General features: G+C 41.7%; 2 protein-coding genes across 2 annotated transcripts; one reads left to right on the top strand and one right to left on the bottom strand.

Moving 5' to 3' along the window:
* The first annotated feature begins 382 nt into the window (after positions 1–382).
* LOC124487244 (cytochrome P450 2B4-like) lies at positions 383–5962 on the top strand. Its single transcript, XM_047049416.1, has 9 exons — positions 383–609; positions 766–925; positions 1128–1280; positions 1440–1606; positions 1703–1876; positions 2037–2178; positions 2336–2523; positions 2612–2753; positions 5086–5962. The coding sequence occupies exons 1-9, from the start codon at positions 418–420 to the stop codon at positions 5274–5276; spliced, it is 1509 nt and encodes a 502-aa protein (XP_046905372.1). The 5' UTR covers positions 383–417; the 3' UTR covers positions 5277–5962.
* A 5511-nt stretch (positions 5963–11473) lies between these two features.
* LOC124487245 lies at positions 11474–16105 on the bottom strand. Its single transcript, XM_047049417.1, has 7 exons — positions 15978–16105; positions 15295–15445; positions 14407–15136; positions 14190–14261; positions 13890–14046; positions 11906–13794; positions 11474–11760 (listed from the first exon to the last, which is right to left on the bottom strand). Exons 3-6 carry the CDS (start codon positions 14698–14700, stop codon positions 13634–13636), a joined length of 684 nt encoding a protein of 227 aa, XP_046905373.1. The 5' UTR covers positions 14701–15136; positions 15295–15445; positions 15978–16105; the 3' UTR covers positions 11474–11760; positions 11906–13633.
* Positions 16106–16564: the final 459 nt, after the last annotated feature.

Here is a 16564-nt window from a genome sequence, read left to right as displayed (position 1 = left end):
TATTAACTATTTTGTTTCTAATAGTTTTTATTGATGAAACCATATCAAATATTTGTAGTAACAGTTTTAGAAAAGCAATAAGCCCCGCGAGTCCGTGGTTTACGCTGATTTTAGAACAGGTAAGGGGGTTTTCGGCACTCCGCTTCGCGCCTAACAACTCCCCTTACCTGTTCTAAAATCAGCGTAAACCACGGCCTCTTGGGGCTTATTGCTTAAATAAACTTACTCTGCACTTTCATGCAAAAGAAGGTCCTGTCACCGAATTGTGTTTGTAAAACAAAGCTTCTCACATTGCACAGTGAAAGCTCTGTCACTTTCCATGTTCCTCCCAGTTTGAGTTGGGTGGAGGGAATTGTACGCATTCTTGATTCTACGGTGCGTCTAGAAACGATCTTCTCAAACAAACTGTGCACTAGCATGGAGTTGGGAGTACTACTGAGCTGGAGTTCAGTGGGGCCCACCCTGGTGTTTGGGCTGGTGTTCCTGATCTTCTATGAGCTACACAGATATTTCTCTTTACTGAACAAATTTCCTCCTGGACCCAAACCATGGCTACTTCTGGGGAATCTGCCTGAGACTTTGAAGGACCCCTTAAAAGTATTTATGGATGTGAGTTTGACAGTGTTTGACACATGCTTTAGTTATACTTAAAGTAGTCTAGTAATAAATATAATAATCGTCTTTGGTTCGCCTTCCCAGATGCCTTATTTACTGAGGTCATTGCTGTGGCATTTTTGGATCTAACTTGATTATCTTGATTGGTAGTTGGGGAGTTATGGAGAGATAAGCACCTTATTCATGGGCAGGAGCCCGGCTGTAGTGCTGAACAAGCTGCAGATAGCCAAGGAGGCTCTGGTCCATAACGCAGCAGCATTCTCAGGAAGACCATCTCTACCAGTTCTGGACTGGATCACCAATGGGAATGGTCAGTTAAAACAGCAATGTTTCCTATTGCCATAAAACAGCCCTTTTGGATTTCTGGTATTAGATTTACATGAATTAGTCCTATAAGATTCAGCAATTCTTCTATTATTAATTAATTATTGTAAATAATGTATATTCCTCCTGGATGGATGTCAGTAAGGGGCCTATGGCTACCTGACATTCCTTTAACCCTTCCTCACAAGGGATTGCGGTGGCTACTTATGGGCATTCCTGGAAGCAACAGAGGAAGTTTGCGTCACTCACTCTGAAGAACTTTGGTCTGGGGAAGAAATCTCTGGAGGAGCGCATCGTTGAAGAAGCTCACTTTCTCATAGAGTATCTAAACAAAGAAGGAGGTATGACAAGCAAACTGTTTCCAACAGTGGGTTTCAACTTGCCCGCCTGTGACTCATAATTTGTTCCTGACTGCAGGACAATAGGGCACATGATGATCATGCTATTTGGACAAACATAGGCTGCCACTGTCAAAGACCAATGCTGTTGCTGTTTGTCAGGAAACGAGAATCCAGTCGACCCACAACAAGTCTTTCAGAACGCCGTCTCCAACATTATCTGCTCCATTGTCTTCGGGGATCGCTTTGAGTACACAGACAAGCACTTCAACTACCTCCTGGATGTCATCAAATCAAACTTGTACCTGACAGGATCTGCTATTGGCCTGGTATGAGCTTACCACACTTCTATACATCTGTTTACGCACAAGGAGATAACAGTATACTGTCTCTAGATATTCCTATCTTGTTTCATTTCCCACCAGATCTTCAACCAGATCCCATTCATCAAACATTTTCCAGGCCCCCAGCAGATGATCAAAAAACAGGCTGATGAGCTGACGGGTTTTATTAGGGACAAAGTCATGGAACACCGCAAGACCTTGGACCGAAATGATCTCAGAGACTTCATAGATGCATACATAGTGGAGCAGGAGAGAGTAAGTCACCGGTGTGTCCCCCCCCCCCCCCCCAAAAAAAATAAAAAACCCTGGCCCCATCTTTTTCACTGTGTTGTTTTCCAATGAGGTCTATATGTGTGGTGATGTCATAGCTTCATTTCTCCCCCCAGTTATTTTTTTCTTCGTCTCTGTTGAGCAGCAGGAGATGAGTCCAGACTCCACATTCTTTGAGGAAAACATGGTGCTAACCGTGGCTGATCTGTTCTTGGCCGGGACGGACACTACCTCCTCGACCCTCAGATGGGCATTGATCTACATGATGGAGCACCCCCAAATTCAAGGTTTTTCGAGGGCTCGGTCCAGGCTGTGGCGTCCATCCCAGTCATTCTTCTTAGACATGTCATTCATTCATTCTGTCCTGTGTGTTTGGGGGAAAACAGTGACCAGATATTCTGCTTTCCCAATATAGTTTCAATTTTTGTCCCAATTCGCCATCAGAGCGATGCCATGAGGAGATTATCAGCGTGCTAGGTTTCAACCGCAGTCCCTCCATGGACAACAGAGCAGATCTTCCCTATGTTTATGCTACCATCCATGAGGTCCAGAGAATGGCCAACATTGCTCCTATGGGGCTGCCCCACCAGACCACCCAGGCCAGCCAGCTGAGAGGTTACCACATACCTAAAGTGAGGAGATGATGGGCTGCACAATTCGTTCCAGTATTCTTTCCACTCTCTGCCATCGCTGTGTTGAAAGTGATTTTTCTCCCGCCAGGGAACGGACGTATTTCTTAACCTGACTTCGATCTTGACGGACAAAGACCAGTGGAAATACCCGGACACATTTAACCCTGAGAACTTTCTGGATGAGAAGGGCCAGTTCTGCAAACATGAGGCCTTCATTGTCTTCTCGCTAGGTGAGGCATCAGACTCTAGCCAAAGATTATTTATGGGTGTGCAGATGATTACATAGAGCTGAAAATTATACATGTTAATATACAGTGCCCTCCAAAAGTATTGGAACAGTGAGGCGAATTCCTTTATTTTTGCTGTAGACTGAAAACATTTGGGCTTGACATCAAATAATGAACGTGAGACCAGAGATCAACGTTTCAGCTTTTATTTCCAGGTATTTACATCAGGATCTGATGCACAACTAAGAAAATATCACATTTTGTTTGAATCCACCCATTTGTCATGTGATCAAAAGTATTGGAACAGATATACTTAAAACATATTTAAGTGAATAAGACTTAATATTTAGTTGCAAATCCTTTGCTTTCAATAACTGCAGCAAGTCTGTGACCCATTGACGTCACCAAACTTTTGCATTCTTCCTTTTTGATGCTTTCCCAGGCTTTCACTGCAGCCTCTTTCAGTTGTTGTTTGTTTTGTGGGGTTCCTCCCTTCAGTCTCCTCTTAAGCAGGTAAAATGCATGCTCTATAGGGTTTAAGTCTGGAGATTGACTTGGCCAGTCTAATACCTTCCATTTCTTGCCCCTGATGAACTCCTTTGTTGTTTTGGCAGTGTGTTTTGGGTCGTTATCTTGCTGCATGATGAAGGCTCTGCCAATCAGTTTGGTTGCATCTTTCCTTAAATTGGCAGACAAAATGTTTCTGTAGACTTCCGAGTTCATTTTGCTGCTGCCATCATGTGTTACATCCTCAATGAAGATTAATGAGCCCGTCCCAGAAGAAGCCATGCAAGCCCAAGCCATGACATTACCTCCACCGTGTTTCACAGATGAGCTTGTGTGTTTGGGATCATGAGCAGTTCCTTTCTTTCTCCAAACTTTAGCCTTTCCATCACTTTGGTAAAAGTTAATCTTTGTCTCATCAGTCCATAAAACTTTGTCCCAGAATTTTTGAGGTTCATCTCTGTACTTTTTGGCAAATTCCAGCCTGGCCTTCCTATTCTTCTTGCTAATGAGTGGTTTGCATCTTCTGGTGTAGCCCTTGTACTTTTGTTCATGAAGTCTTCTGCGAACAGTAGATAGTGATACCTTCACTCCTGCCATCTGGAGGTTGTTGCTGATCTCACTAACAGTTGTTTTAGGGTCTTTCTTTACAGCTCTCACAATGTTTCTGTCATCAACTGCTGATGTTTTCCTTGGTCTACCTGTTCGACGTCTGTTACTTAGTACACCAGTAGTTTTCTTCTTCTTCAGGACATTCCAAATGGTTGTACTGGCTATGGCCAATGTTTCTGCAATGGCTCTGATTGATTTTCCATCTTCTCTAAGACTCACAATTGCTTGTTTTTCACCCAAAGACAGCGCTCTGGTTTTCATGTTGTTTTCACCTCTGAATACAGTCTGCATAGACAAAACCTATCTTACCCAATCTGAACCTGAGTGTAGACATTCAGTGGTATTTATTGATTGAATAATGTATGTAATAGGACACACCTGGGCAACAAAACACACCTGTCAGTCACATGTTCCAATACTTTTGCTCACGTGACAAATGGGTGGGTTCGAACAAAAAGGTGATATTTTCTAATTTGTGCATCAGATCCTGATGTAAATACCTGGAAATAAAAGCTGAAACGTTGATCTCTGGTTTCACATTCATCGTTTGATGTCAAGCCCAAATGTTTTCAGTCTACAGCAAAAATAAAGGAATTGGCCTCACTGTTCCAATACTTTTGGAGGGCACTGTATATTAAAAAATGATGGCTGTTTTGTGTATTTTTTAGGGGTCAGTGTTTCCTTAGTCTTAACTTGTGATAAGATGAGTTTGCAGTGAAATAGGACTTCTCTCTTTCTAAGGTCAATAGGTTGCTTGGTGAACTTAACACAGTTTGACATCTAAAACTTGAAGCCTCTACAATGTTATCATGTATGCCCTTAGAATGGATAGAAACATAATTATCTCATGCTGTCCATTAGAAGGAGTGTTCTACAGTAACTGTCTTTGTGCCATGTTCAGTCCGGCGCATAAATGGCCTCCTGTAGCCTCTTGCCTCACTCATTAGAACCACGATTCACTAGGAAGGAATGGCTTTATGATCTGAGCTTGCATTATTTAACATCTGGTTGAGCATCATCACAACCTACTATGGCCTATTTACAGTTTTGATTTATCTCGTAACTTCATTCTCAACTTGATGTTGTTGACGTCGCTATGCTTTGCTTTATCTTGGCCAGGCTTCCGTTGTAAATGGGAACTCAACTGGCCTACTAAACAAAGGTCAAATAAACAAATACAGCCAATCAATAAACAACACCTTGCGCTCCTTCTCTGCAGGCCTCCGGGTATGTCTTGGGGAGCAGTTGGCCAGGATGGAGATCTTTGTGTTCTTCACCTCACTCCTCCAGCGCCTGCGCTTCTCCTGGCCCTCCGACACCCCGCCTCCAGATTTAGAAGGAACCATCGGAGTGGTCCGATGTCCCAACCCATACGCCATGCTGTGCCACAGCCGAGCCGTCGCACACTGAAGGAATGTGTCAACACGGTGTTGGGATCGGGGTTAATAATATGTTGGTGTGCTTATTGAGATTTATTTGTTGTTGTTTTGTACGTGTACCAGGACTAATGTACAATAAATATAATTCCTCACAGTTTGTAATGATACACTATCTATAGCTATTGTTTTATTTTGCCACGCTGTCCTCCATGTTGCACTCCTTGCAACCAAGGTGTTTTAGAATGACATGGCATTTTTGATGTTTTTATTAAAGTGGGTGTGGTGACCTTTCAGTCAGTGGTATTCTGTGGGAAAGATGACTGGGTTAAAGGTGTTAAGTGCCACTGAGGTGCACTGTGTATAGTGCAATACTAACTAAAAGATTACCACCTTGGAACCTGACACCATGACAAAAAAATGTAATCCCTGAAGTGCCCCTTGAGACAAACATGTTTTTGCATAACAATCCCAAAACATTGTAAGCATTATGCTTCGTTATCAAATGTAAATACATTTTATTTACAAAAAAAAACATTACATGTCCTTTCTTTTATTTGAATTATAATGTAAAATGTGTTTTCATACAATAGCGTTCCATGATGAATAAAAATAGATTAAAAAAAAGGATTGTGTTGTGTCCCCTTGGTTTGCAATGAGCCTGAGTTCAGAGAGATTATTACATTAAATTTATGCATTTAGCAGACACTTTTATCCAAAGCGACTTCCAAGAGAGAGTTTTAGAAAAGTGCATAGGTCACTGATCATAACAAAGAGATAGCCCCAAACATTGCGGGTAGCCAAACATGTAGCATACGTTCTGAAACCAAATAAATCCCAAAGGGCAGATTATGCGTAATTTCCAAAATACTGTATAATGTCCATTAAATCCCTCCACAGAGTCCATGCTTGATCAACCTTTAATTGTGTCTGGTCCCATATTGCACAACTGCAGCTTCTGTGGAGACTATGTCTCCTTGCTGTCTGTGTTTTGTCTAGAGGCTGGGAGGACGAGTGCCTGGACTCCAATGCCTTGTAGTCTCACCACATCAGTTAAAGAGCCCAGAAGCTGTCTGGTGGAGGGGTAGGACTTTAGGACCAAAGGGTTGACAAGGTCAGGGCAACCCAGTCTCACCTGAGGCAGAGTTAACCCCTCAGGATGCTGCTTCATGAGGGCAAAGAGGCAGTTCCTAAGCTTGGTCTGTTGATCATTCTGGGCAAGGAGGCCTGCTGTAGTTTTTGCAGGAGCACTCACTGTTGAAAGTAAATATTTAATTAACGCCATAACTATGATTAGATTTTGTTCTATGATCAGTGTAGACCTAACCTTTGCATCGCGTTGTAATGTAGCCAAATACAATGAAAGGTTACTCGAGTCGATCTAAAATAATCGCCATACCTCTGTTAAGACGTGTTTGTAGGGCGTCTGCATAGGACTTGGTTGTCTGCAGTCGGTACTCTGGTTCAGCCATCTCACAGTTATCCTAAGTGATGGTCTTCACACTAAATTTCCAATCAATGCCAATAATGTGTGGAGTGTAGCTGCAGTACTGTCCTATGTATTGGGCGTTTCTATTCACAGTAGAGTTATTGTTTTGTTTTGGATTCAGTTTTGCAGAATTGAAACTCGGCTAGGCTGTAAAACCTACTTCCTTATGTGTAGTAGAGTATTGCTAAGGTGACTGTAGACGTCCTCGTTTACCCGGACATGTCCTCTTTTCGAGACCTAAAAAATGCGTCCGGCAGGGATTCCAACATCGACCGGGGATATTTGTTTTTCTGGGTCTTTCACAAACTAGTTATTACAAGTTTTGTTAAGCGTATCTCCCTTACGTACCCCATTTTTGCGCGAGCTCTGACTGTAGAAAAACTGTCATTGGTCAACCGCCTTCTCAGTGTTGCCAGATGCACAGATAATTATCCTCCAAATACGATCATTTTGAGCCTTTTGGTGCGATACTTCGCCATTTCAAATCTGGCAACACTGCACTGCCCGCCTCCACTAGTTTCATTGTTTACAACAGTACATGACATCGGCAGCATTCACGTGGTCATGGTGCAGCATGCAATACACTACCACCCCACGACAATTAATGGACGAGGAGCAGGCATACTGGGATGATAGTTGTCTCGAGTTTTACAGATAAAAGCCAATCAGAAAACATCACCAAAACGTTGACAGTTTATGAAAATCTCACGCGAAACTTTTGACAAAACTTGAGTCCTCTGATTCAGCAATAACGCGAGACCTTGAGTGTAACAAGCGGTTACAGTTCTATTAATTAGTTAACAAAGCGATAACAGATAATTTTGATTATTTCACAATTACTCTGCCTACACTAATAGTTTAGCAAAAAAATATGGTGAGACTGGTCAGACAATGGAGGAAGGCGGGACGTTGGAACCAGAGGTAGATCTTCTTTTAATATTAATGTCTTCCTCTGCCATCCTGAATCTAGTCAACTTGCAATGTAGCTTAATGTATGTTTTTGGGGTAAAGCCAGGCATGAGTTGGACTCTCTATGGTTGGACTATCTAGAGATGCTCTGCAGAGTGGACAAAGAACACCGTAAAGACCAGGATGAAATGATTCAGCAGTTCCTAGATACTGGTAGGAAGTTTTAAGGTTACTGGAACATGAACTGCAGGACACCATGAATTAGCCCACTGTGAGATTTTGGAGGAGAAATACAGGTGAGAAACAGACAGAGAAGCTGCAGAGATAGACCATTTGCTTCTGAAGGAAATGTATCCTGGCATACACATTATACACCAGGAGCAAACAAACCAAGACACTGAGCCAAGCGAGTAGACCTGGGACTATAGTCCAGGGCTATAGGCCCAGGCATGCAGTTTGAGTTTGGGTATGGAGTTTTGTATTTACATTGAGTCATTCAATAATATTTAGTTTAATTAAAGAAAGTATTTCTCAATACTCATGTAGAGGAAACTGCCATTACACACCTTAAGCCATGAAAAAGTGCCAATTTTGTCTGTCAATGGGGCATGCATTACAACCTTTGAAATTAAGATAAGACATTCTCATGCCAAGAATGACAAATCAAATTTGAAGTCAAACACACTCAAGCACTGCACACACACACTTTCCAACAGCACTGCTGATAAATCATAGCTGCTTCAGGTAATGCAGAGCTGAGTCCAAGTGAACCTTTCTCTGGCTCTTTGCTCCACAAGTTACCTCAATAATTCTCAATGAACTTAGGTTCAAGTCCAGAATGAGGTTGTAGTTTTGAAGAAGACGCTTGGCCATGTCCTTGTCCATGTACCCTAAAATAGCAGATAGAGGTTTTAATTCACACAGTTGTAAACAGATTATTTCTTTATTATTAAGGACAGACTGAAAGGCAATTTCTATACTTTACCAGTATTGTTTGGGTCACTCAAGTGCATTGCTCTTTCCAACCTTTGGAACCTTTGGAGCCATGTCTTTGTTTCCGCATTGTTGACAGAATCCAGGCTACACACTGAAACTGAATTCCTGTGGACTGGTGATAAATGTGACACATGCCCAGCCTCTGACTGTGAATGGAAAGAATATAACAGATACATCAACGAGAGAACGAGATTGAGACATTCATTGCCATGTGTTATTATTGACTCCATTAAACAAATGTTTGTTTTTGTTAGACCAGAGAATGAACTAGAACTTTGGTAAAAGTTAATCTTTGTCTCATCAGTCCATAAAACTTTGTCCCAGAATTTTTGAGGTTCATCTCTGTACTTTTTGGCAAATTCCAGCCTGGCCTTCCTATTCTTCTTGCTAATGAGTGGTTTGCATCTTCTGGTGTAGCCCTTGTACTTTTGTTCATGAAGTCTTCTGCGAACAGTAGATAGTGATACCTTCACTCCTGCCATCTGGAGGTTGTTGCTGATCTCACTAACAGTTGTTTTAGGGTCTTTCTTTACAGCTCTCACAATGTTTCTGTCATCAACTGCTGATGTTTTCCTTGGTCTACCTGTTCGACGTCTGTTACTTAGTACACCAGTAGTTTTCTTCTTCTTCAGGACATTCCAAATGGTTGTACTGGCTATGGCCAATGTTTCTGCAATGGCTCTGATTGATTTTCCATCTTCTCTAAGACTCACAATTGCTTGTTTTTCACCCAAAGACAGCGCTCTGGTTTTCATGTTGTTTTCACCTCTGAATACAGTCTGCATAGACAAAACCTATCTTACCCAATCTGAACCTGAGTGTAGACATTCAGTGGTATTTATTGATTGAATAATGTATGTAATAGGACACACCTGGGCAACAAAACACACCTGTCAGTCACATGTTCCAATACTTTTGCTCACGTGACAAATGGGTGGGTTCGAACAAAAAGGTGATATTTTCTAATTTGTGCATCAGATCCTGATGTAAATACCTGGAAATAAAAGCTGAAACGTTGATCTCTGGTTTCACATTCATCGTTTGATGTCAAGCCCAAATGTTTTCAGTCTACAGCAAAAATAAAGGAATTGGCCTCACTGTTCCAATACTTTTGGAGGGCACTGTATATTAAAAAATGATGGCTGTTTTGTGTATTTTTTAGGGGTCAGTGTTTCCTTAGTCTTAACTTGTGATAAGATGAGTTTGCAGTGAAATAGGACTTCTCTCTTTCTAAGGTCAATAGGTTGCTTGGTGAACTTAACACAGTTTGACATCTAAAACTTGAAGCCTCTACAATGTTATCATGTATGCCCTTAGAATGGATAGAAACATAATTATCTCATGCTGTCCATTAGAAGGAGTGTTCTACAGTAACTGTCTTTGTGCCATGTTCAGTCCGGCGCATAAATGGCCTCCTGTAGCCTCTTGCCTCACTCATTAGAACCACGATTCACTAGGAAGGAATGGCTTTATGATCTGAGCTTGCATTATTTAACATCTGGTTGAGCATCATCACAACCTACTATGGCCTATTTACAGTTTTGATTTATCTCGTAACTTCATTCTCAACTTGATGTTGTTGACGTCGCTATGCTTTGCTTTATCTTGGCCAGGCTTCCGTTGTAAATGGGAACTCAACTGGCCTACTAAACAAAGGTCAAATAAACAAATACAGCCAATCAATAAACAACACCTTGCGCTCCTTCTCTGCAGGCCTCCGGGTATGTCTTGGGGAGCAGTTGGCCAGGATGGAGATCTTTGTGTTCTTCACCTCACTCCTCCAGCGCCTGCGCTTCTCCTGGCCCTCCGACACCCCGCCTCCAGATTTAGAAGGAACCATCGGAGTGGTCCGATGTCCCAACCCATACGCCATGCTGTGCCACAGCCGAGCCGTCGCACACTGAAGGAATGTGTCAACACGGTGTTGGGATCGGGGTTAATAATATGTTGGTGTGCTTATTGAGATTTATTTGTTGTTGTTTTGTACGTGTACCAGGACTAATGTACAATAAATATAATTCCTCACAGTTTGTAATGATACACTATCTATAGCTATTGTTTTATTTTGCCACGCTGTCCTCCATGTTGCACTCCTTGCAACCAAGGTGTTTTAGAATGACATGGCATTTTTGATGTTTTTATTAAAGTGGGTGTGGTGACCTTTCAGTCAGTGGTATTCTGTGGGAAAGATGACTGGGTTAAAGGTGTTAAGTGCCACTGAGGTGCACTGTGTATAGTGCAATACTAACTAAAAGATTACCACCTTGGAACCTGACACCATGACAAAAAAATGTAATCCCTGAAGTGCCCCTTGAGACAAACATGTTTTTGCATAACAATCCCAAAACATTGTAAGCATTATGCTTCGTTATCAAATGTAAATACATTTTATTTACAAAAAAAAACATTACATGTCCTTTCTTTTATTTGAATTATAATGTAAAATGTGTTTTCATACAATAGCGTTCCATGATGAATAAAAATAGATTAAAAAAAAGGATTGTGTTGTGTCCCCTTGGTTTGCAATGAGCCTGAGTTCAGAGAGATTATTACATTAAATTTATGCATTTAGCAGACACTTTTATCCAAAGCGACTTCCAAGAGAGAGTTTTAGAAAAGTGCATAGGTCACTGATCATAACAAAGAGATAGCCCCAAACATTGCGGGTAGCCAAACATGTAGCATACGTTCTGAAACCAAATAAATCCCAAAGGGCAGATTATGCGTAATTTCCAAAATACTGTATAATGTCCATTAAATCCCTCCACAGAGTCCATGCTTGATCAACCTTTAATTGTGTCTGGTCCCATATTGCACAACTGCAGCTTCTGTGGAGACTATGTCTCCTTGCTGTCTGTGTTTTGTCTAGAGGCTGGGAGGACGAGTGCCTGGACTCCAATGCCTTGTAGTCTCACCACATCAGTTAAAGAGCCCAGAAGCTGTCTGGTGGAGGGGTAGGACTTTAGGACCAAAGGGTTGACAAGGTCAGGGCAACCCAGTCTCACCTGAGGCAGAGTTAACCCCTCAGGATGCTGCTTCATGAGGGCAAAGAGGCAGTTCCTAAGCTTGGTCTGTTGATCATTCTGGGCAAGGAGGCCTGCTGTAGTTTTTGCAGGAGCACTCACTGTTGAAAGTAAATATTTAATTAACGCCATAACTATGATTAGATTTTGTTCTATGATCAGTGTAGACCTAACCTTTGCATCGCGTTGTAATGTAGCCAAATACAATGAAAGGTTACTCGAGTCGATCTAAAATAATCGCCATACCTCTGTTAAGACGTGTTTGTAGGGCGTCTGCATAGGACTTGGTTGTCTGCAGTCGGTACTCTGGTTCAGCCATCTCACAGTTATCCTAAGTGATGGTCTTCACACTAAATTTCCAATCAATGCCAATAATGTGTGGAGTGTAGCTGCAGTACTGTCCTATGTATTGGGCGTTTCTATTCACAGTAGAGTTATTGTTTTGTTTTGGATTCAGTTTTGCAGAATTGAAACTCGGCTAGGCTGTAAAACCTACTTCCTTATGTGTAGTAGAGTATTGCTAAGGTGACTGTAGACGTCCTCGTTTACCCGGACATGTCCTCTTTTCGAGACCTAAAAAATGCGTCCGGCAGGGATTCCAACATCGACCGGGGATATTTGTTTTTCTGGGTCTTTCACAAACTAGTTATTACAAGTTTTGTTAAGCGTATCTCCCTTACGTACCCCATTTTTGCGCGAGCTCTGACTGTAGAAAAACTGTCATTGGTCAACCGCCTTCTCAGTGTTGCCAGATGCACAGATAATTATCCTCCAAATACGATCATTTTGAGCCTTTTGGTGCGATACTTCGCCATTTCAAATCTGGCAACACTGCACTGCCCGCCTCCACTAGTTTCATTGTTTACAACAGTACATGACATCGGCAGCATTCACGTGGTCATGGTGCAGCATGCAATACACTACCACCCCACGACAATTAATGGACGAGGAGCAGGCATACTGGGATGATAGTTGTCTCGAGTTTTACAGATAAAAGCCAATCAGAAAACATCACCAAAACGTTGACAGTTTATGAAAATCTCACGCGAAACTTTTGACAAAACTTGAGTCCTCTGATTCAGCAATAACGCGAGACCTTGAGTGTAACAAGCGGTTACAGTTCTATTAATTAGTTAACAAAGCGATAACAGATAATTTTGATTATTTCACAATTACTCTGCCTACACTAATAGTTTAGCAAAAAAATATGGTGAGACTGGTCAGACAATGGAGGAAGGCGGGACGTTGGAACCAGAGGTAGATCTTCTTTTAATATTAATGTCTTCCTCTGCCATCCTGAATCTAGTCAACTTGCAATGTAGCTTAATGTATGTTTTTGGGGTAAAGCCAGGCATGAGTTGGACTCTCTATGGTTGGACTATCTAGAGATGCTCTGCAGAGTGGACAAAGAACACCGTAAAGACCAGGATGAAATGATTCAGCAGTTCCTAGATACTGGTAGGAAGTTTTAAGGTTACTGGAACATGAACTGCAGGACACCATGAATTAGCCCACTGTGAGATTTTGGAGGAGAAATACAGGTGAGAAACAGACAGAGAAGCTGCAGAGATAGACCATTTGCTTCTGAAGGAAATGTATCCTGGCATACACATTATACACCAGGAGCAAACAAACCAAGACACTGAGCCAAGCGAGTAGACCTGGGACTATAGTCCAGGGCTATAGGCCCAGGCATGCAGTTTGAGTTTGGGTATGGAGTTTTGTATTTACATTGAGTCATTCAATAATATTTAGTTTAATTAAAGAAAGTATTTCTCAATACTCATGTAGAGGAAACTGCCATTACACACCTTAAGCCATGAAAAAGTGCCAATTTTGTCTGTCAATGGGGCATGCATTACAACCTTTGAAATTAAGATAAGACATTCTCATGCCAAGAATGACAAATCAAATTTGAAGTCAAACACACTCAAGCACTGCACACACACACTTTCCAACAGCACTGCTGATAAATCATAGCTGCTTCAGGTAATGCAGAGCTGAGTCCAAGTGAACCTTTCTCTGGCTCTTTGCTCCACAAGTTACCTCAATAATTCTCAATGAACTTAGGTTCAAGTCCAGAATGAGGTTGTAGTTTTGAAGAAGACGCTTGGCCATGTCCTTGTCCATGTACCCTAAAATAGCAGATAGAGGTTTTAATTCACACAGTTGTAAACAGATTATTTCTTTATTATTAAGGACAGACTGAAAGGCAATTTCTATACTTTACCAGTATTGTTTGGGTCACTCAAGTGCATTGCTCTTTCCAACCTTTGGAACCTTTGGAGCCATGTCTTTGTTTCCGCATTGTTGACAGAATCCAGGCTACACACTGAAACTGAATTCCTGTGGACTGGTGATAAATGTGACACATGCCCAGCCTCTGACTGTGAATGGAAAGAATATAACAGATACATCAACGAGAGAACGAGATTGAGACATTCATTGCCATGTGTTATTATTGACTCCATTAAACAAATGTTTGTTTTTGTTAGACCAGAGAATGAACTAGAAAGTTTGCTAGATTTACCTGGCTGCACTCTGGTAGCTCCTGAGGGAACACAACACGTCCTATAAACTGAAGAACACCTTTGTAATGCACCTATAAGAAAAAAGTTATATCTACCTTTATGCACTTTCTTGTTTTTACCATGAGCTTGCTGTCAACTTAGACACCATGACTGATTATGCAGACTTTTAAAATAACCTTTTAGAGAGCTCTCATCTCTCTCTTTAGTTGACTCTACCTTGTCTGGGTTGTGAACATCAGAGAAGGCTTTTAGAAGCAGGTGAAACGAAGGCAATTTGAGTGGAACTTCCTTATTGAGAAACACATCAATGATCTGAGATTGTTTCAGGGTCCCACGGAGGGAGGAGTCAAGAGCAACTAGTTTGTCCTCGATTCCTCTCAGGGATGAAGCGGGCCAATCACACAGCTCCTCACGGATGGCCAGACACAACCAGTCTTCTTCTTGACCCCCCTCGGACAGGTTTCCCTGCGACATGGCAGACAAACCCTCAGGCATTCTATCCTTTTTCATCCCTTATGCTATTGATACTTTCAATAAAGTTTTAAGATAAATGTAATTCCATAGGTCTCCTACAACAGTTGTATAACAGTTTAACAGGTCTCATACAGACGTAAAAAGTTGTTTAGTTAGTTTCTTAGTTTGGTTTTGTTTGTTTGACAACTAAGACCATTAAGACAATCTAAAGACAATTTTCAACCCAATAAATTTTATTGAATTGAATCCCTAGCATAGTGTTTAACGGGAACATGGCAGGCACAATATATTTCAGTATAGTTTATCTTAAAGGAACAGGATACCATCCTCCATGTTAAAGACTCGCCTGCAGTGTGATGTCCGCAACTCCTGCCGTTGCTTTAGAATCTGTCCTCTCAAGACGTTTCCTCTGGTGAATGTATGAGAAGGTTCTGTCACCAGATGGAGCTGTGAAACACAGTCTGTTGCGGGCCTTGAGGAACAAGTACTGCTTCGTAAAACATCTTTTAAAATGAATCTGCTAATATTTACTCACATCATCCCTCAGAAGCACATGTATAGCAACCTCAAACTAGATTATAGGAAATTAGAAATGAGTATAGAAAATGTTTATGTTTTGGGTTCTTTTACCATGTCAAGTGCACCATGAGGTACTATGCCCAGTTTAGCCTGTAATCCTGGTAGTCTAGAGTGTGGCTGGAGAGTCTGTTGGACTAGGCCCTTCTTCATCCTCTCATCCACAACATCTGGCCCTGAATCCTGGATTTGGTCTTCTCTCTGCCTGCATAGTAAATAAACACACCAGGGATGGCAAGATTCCTGCATTAATAAGCAGTGTACAGATGGCTCGAAAACAGAATTGTGTTGAGACAGAAGGGTGCTTGGTTTTGAAAACGCTTTCTGACACAGCAGTCATAACTGATCCCAGCGAACATACTTTTCTGGCTCCTCGATGAAACACTTGACCTGCTTGCTGCCTATGATCTTGACAACAAGTCTGGGGATTTCATTTGTTCCAGAGCTATTTCTAAGAGCCATGCTACAGGTGATGTTACAGAGAATCCCTGGAGAAAGGGTATAGAGAGCTGTTAAAGCTTTTTCATCTTTCAAAAGATTGGTTCCAAGAGAATGAAAAAATGATTCTCAGAAAATCATTGAGTCACCATCATACTATAACAGTTCTATATTACAGGTTAACGAATAACCTCCTTAACATAACAATGTGCATTTCTCTTCACAGATTCAACCGTTTACCACAAACCTAATCATCATAATAGCAAATGATTGCCATAAATCTTGAGAAGATTACTCACACGTAGGCTTGGTCCCCAACCTGAAGGGACATGGTCCTTCTTGTGCATATCATGAACTGACAAAGACAACCAGGTTACTTGATTGTAACCAGGTGAGTCCTCTGTTCTCACAGCTGCCAGGGTGGAGGCGATGTCTGGGTCATAGTCTGGCGTCAAAAATACTCCTGTGTGTTCGCTTTCTGCGCCATGGTTACCATCCTCACCGCACCCCTGAGCTGAAACCTAGGCCCAAAGCTGGGCAGAGACCAGGGAGTTATTTAAGCATACAGAACAGTAATGATTTATGGCTGTGTGTATTTATAGAGTCTTCCTGCATCCGTTCAAAAAGCTAAAACTGTTGTAGAAAAAACATCACACTGTTGTAATTATGAAGACGGGTAATGATTACATTTACATTTAGTCATTTAGCAGACGCTCTTATCCAGAGCGATTTACAGTAAGTACAGGGACATTCCCCCCGAGGCAAGTCGGGTGAAGTGCCTTGCCCAAGGACACAACGTCATTTGGCACGGCCGTAAATCAATCTGGCAACCTTCAGATTACTAGTCCGATTCCCTAACCGCTCTGCCATCTGACTCCCATCTGAT

The sequence above is a fragment of the Hypomesus transpacificus genome, chromosome 26, assembly GCF_021917145.1.
Source record: "Hypomesus transpacificus isolate Combined female chromosome 26, fHypTra1, whole genome shotgun sequence".
NCBI classification, from domain to species: Eukaryota; Metazoa; Chordata; class Actinopteri; order Osmeriformes; family Osmeridae; genus Hypomesus; species Hypomesus transpacificus.
The sequence above is the reverse complement of the archived record's forward strand: the minus strand, read 5'-3'. Positions and strand labels throughout refer to the sequence as shown.

Coding starts and splice junctions, on each gene's coding strand:
- LOC124487244 (XM_047049416.1), top strand. CDS start 418: ATGGAGTTGGGAGTACTACTGAGCTGGAGTTCAGTGGGGCCCACCCTG. Junction 926..1,127: donor CTGGATCACCAATGGGAATG/GTCAGTTAAAAC, acceptor CTTCCTCACAAG/GGATTGCGGTGGCTACTTAT. Junction 2,754..5,085: donor CTTCATTGTCTTCTCGCTAG/GTGAGGCATCAG, acceptor CCTTCTCTGCAG/GCCTCCGGGTATGTCTTGGG.
- LOC124487245 (XM_047049417.1), bottom strand. CDS start 14,700: ATGAAAAAGGATAGAATGCCTGAGGGTTTGTCTGCCATGTCGCAGGGA. Junction 14,262..14,406: donor ATGTTCACAACCCAGACAAG/GTAGAGTCAACT, acceptor TTTTTCTTATAG/GTGCATTACAAAGGTGTTCT. Junction 14,047..14,189: donor AGCTACCAGAGTGCAGCCAG/GTAAATCTAGCA, acceptor TTCCATTCACAG/TCAGAGGCTGGGCATGTGTC.